The 2639-nt window shown below is 44.4% G+C and overlaps 1 protein-coding gene across 1 annotated transcript in view; it reads left to right on the forward strand.

Annotated features, from left to right (window-relative positions):
• Positions 1 to 1246: 1246 nt before the first annotated feature.
• The window catches only part of LOC107282499 (ferritin light chain, oocyte isoform), a 4882-nt gene continuing 3489 nt past the window's right edge, over positions 1247 to 2639 (forward strand). Inside the window, exon 1 of the mRNA XM_015810277.1 lies at positions 1247 to 1500. Coding sequence (XP_015665763.1) covers positions 1399 to 1500 — 102 coding nt within the window. The 5' untranslated portion in view covers positions 1247 to 1398. The remainder of the gene's footprint in view (positions 1501 to 2639) is intronic.

The raw sequence follows: 2639 nt of genomic DNA on the forward strand, positions 1-2639 counted from the left end.
TGAGGTTTCTTCTTGGGGGTCAGATTATGTAGGAACTCTTTTTGCTGAGTCATTTTAGTGAGGGAAGTACACAGAGGGGAGGGGTAATATGATACTCCAAGCTGTTGAATTTCCTCTCCAGACAATACTGTGTTTTTTAAACACATTTTGAGTGGTGCAAGCACTTTTTTTTTAATACTATGGATAGACATCATGGTCTTATGGGCTGAATCAGTTTGTTTCAAGATAATGTAATATGAATGTTTTAAAAATTAAATAAGCATTTGCATCTATCTCTTGTTAATCGCATGTTAAAAAAGAAAAAAAGAAAAGAGAAAAAAGAAAAGAGAAAAAAGAAAAGAGAAAAAAAGAAAAAAGAAAAAAAGAAAAAATGAAAAGAGAAAAAGGAAAAGAGAAAAAAGAAAAAAGAAAAAAGAAAAAAAGAAAAAAAGAAAAGAAAAGAAAAGAAAGGATATTATGAGGAAAAGGATCATAGCCTGGTATGCCCTTTGCTGATTCACACAATACATTACTGTAATCCTGTAATTGGAGTTAATAAAATGAAAGACTTTAAAGATGCTTTGAGTCAAATCTGAGTCCTGGTGACAATGGGTATGTCCATGTCATTGACTTTGCAACAATTTGCAAGAGGTGTGCCACTATTTTCTTCCAAGAGAACTTTTTCAGCTACCCAGCCTATCCTTCAGCTTCGGATCTCCTCATGGTCTCTCATCTACCATCCAGGCTTCATCCAATTGGCTTCTGCAGACCCCAGTGTTGCTGCCTACAGAGATCAAAGGTGACCAATGCACAGTGTACCTCAACCTCTGCCCCTTGAAGACGTGCAGACTTCTACTCCCACAATTCCCCAACTAGCCATGCTGGTTGGGGAATTCTGTAAGTTGAAGTCCAGACATCTTTTATGGGCAGAGGTTGAGTAATATTGGCCTAGAGTGTTGTGGTGCAAACCAGCATCTCTAAATTTGTGCCTTCCAAGTTAGGATCAGCCATAAATTAATGTCTCTACTGTGGTCACTTGGCCCTCGTATTCCACAGGACAGCAACACCCTGATAACACTGTCAGCACCTCGGAGCTGAAAGGGAAGCCAAAGCCTCGCTCGGAACCAGAGTTCGCGCAAACTCAGCTCAACCCCAGGAGCCCACTCATCTAGCCCCCTTCTCTAGGCTAGCCCGGGGGGGCGGAGCCTCGCGTTTGCAGTCGGTGCGGAGGGAGGGTTTTGGAAGAGCCTCCGGCTGCCTATAAAAGCCTCCTCCTGGGCTCGTCGCGCTCAGTCCGGACCTCGCTTTTGGCTTTCGTTCCTTCGCTCTTGCTTCAACAGTGCTTGAACGGAGCAGGATCGCAGCCACCCCATCCTTAAGTCCGCTTGCCAGCCAGTCCAACCAACCTCGACTTGCACCATGAGTTCTCAGATCCGCCAGAACTACCAAGCCGAAAGCGAAGCAGGCGTGAATCGCTTGGTCAACCAATTCCTTCAGGCCAGCTACACCTATTTGTCCTTGGTGAGTATCAGAAAGCAAAAATCGCCCCCTTTCTCTGACGTTTTCCATCCCGGTGCCCTGTACTGATGTTGGAGTACAGCTCCCATCATCCGTACCCATACTTGATACGGATGATGGGAGTTGCAGATCGGTACCTCTGGAAAGCATCAGGTTGCTCCCCCCCCTTGTTTTTCAAAAGAGCCGGTCTTTATGTGCACAAAGCCCCCCCCCCCAAATATATATTCCTCTCCACTTAAATGGTGGATACACGTTTATGTGGTTGGAGGGGCCCGATTGTTTTATTGGAGGTAACTGGCAAAAGGGCTGCCCTTTCCTACAGGGCTCCTGTGTGCGTTGTGTTGTGCTATTGTGTACCATAGCCCCACCCAGCGAGTCCTTTTTCTAAATCCGTCGAGTCTGGCTTCCTCTGTTTATAAACTGCGTAAGAAAAACACCGCCCTCCCCCATTCTCCCCCACCGTAGGCTCTGGTTTTAGATGGGCCTCTTCCTTTCTTCCTCCAGAAAATTCAACCCCTTTTTTTTCTTTTCCTGCAGTAACCATGGAGACCTAAGCACAGTTTTCCACCAACTCTGCTTTTCTTTTTCACTTGGCATTATAGGAGAAAGAGAAAAGGAATTCTTCATGGGGGTAGCTTATTTAGCCATGAAACTAACCTTTCCCACCCTGGATCTCCAGATGTGTGGGACTTTAGGTCCCATCATCCCCATCTTTTTGTGGGGCTATACTAACCGCTGTAGGTTTCTTTGTTTGTCCTCTGCTTTTGATCCCGTTAATATTCTGATTCTCCTAGCTGAATCAGCCAGTCCTTTAAGGTGAGCCCATAGGCTGAGTGAATTCTTTTACATGTCAGCGGCTCCGGTTTTATTTATTTATTTATTTATTTATTAATTTAATTTATATACCGCCCTTCTCCCGCAGGACTCAGGGCGGTGCACAGCGTATTAAAATCAATACAAATACAAAGCATAAAAATACAAACCCCTGTAAAACCAGATTAAAAAACCGAATATTAGAAGCTGTGTCTCTATTTAAAATTATTTTTAAAATCACCCTAAATAAAATCCTCCCTAGGTCAGGCCCGCTTGCTGGAAAAGCCATGTCTTGAGGGCACGGCGGAAGGTAAGGAGATCCGGAATCG

The sequence above is a fragment of the Protobothrops mucrosquamatus genome, unplaced genomic scaffold (genome assembly GCF_001527695.2).
Source record: "Protobothrops mucrosquamatus isolate PMUCROS unplaced genomic scaffold, P.Mucros_1.0 scaffold8, whole genome shotgun sequence".
NCBI classification, from domain to species: domain Eukaryota; kingdom Metazoa; phylum Chordata; class Lepidosauria; order Squamata; family Viperidae; genus Protobothrops; species Protobothrops mucrosquamatus.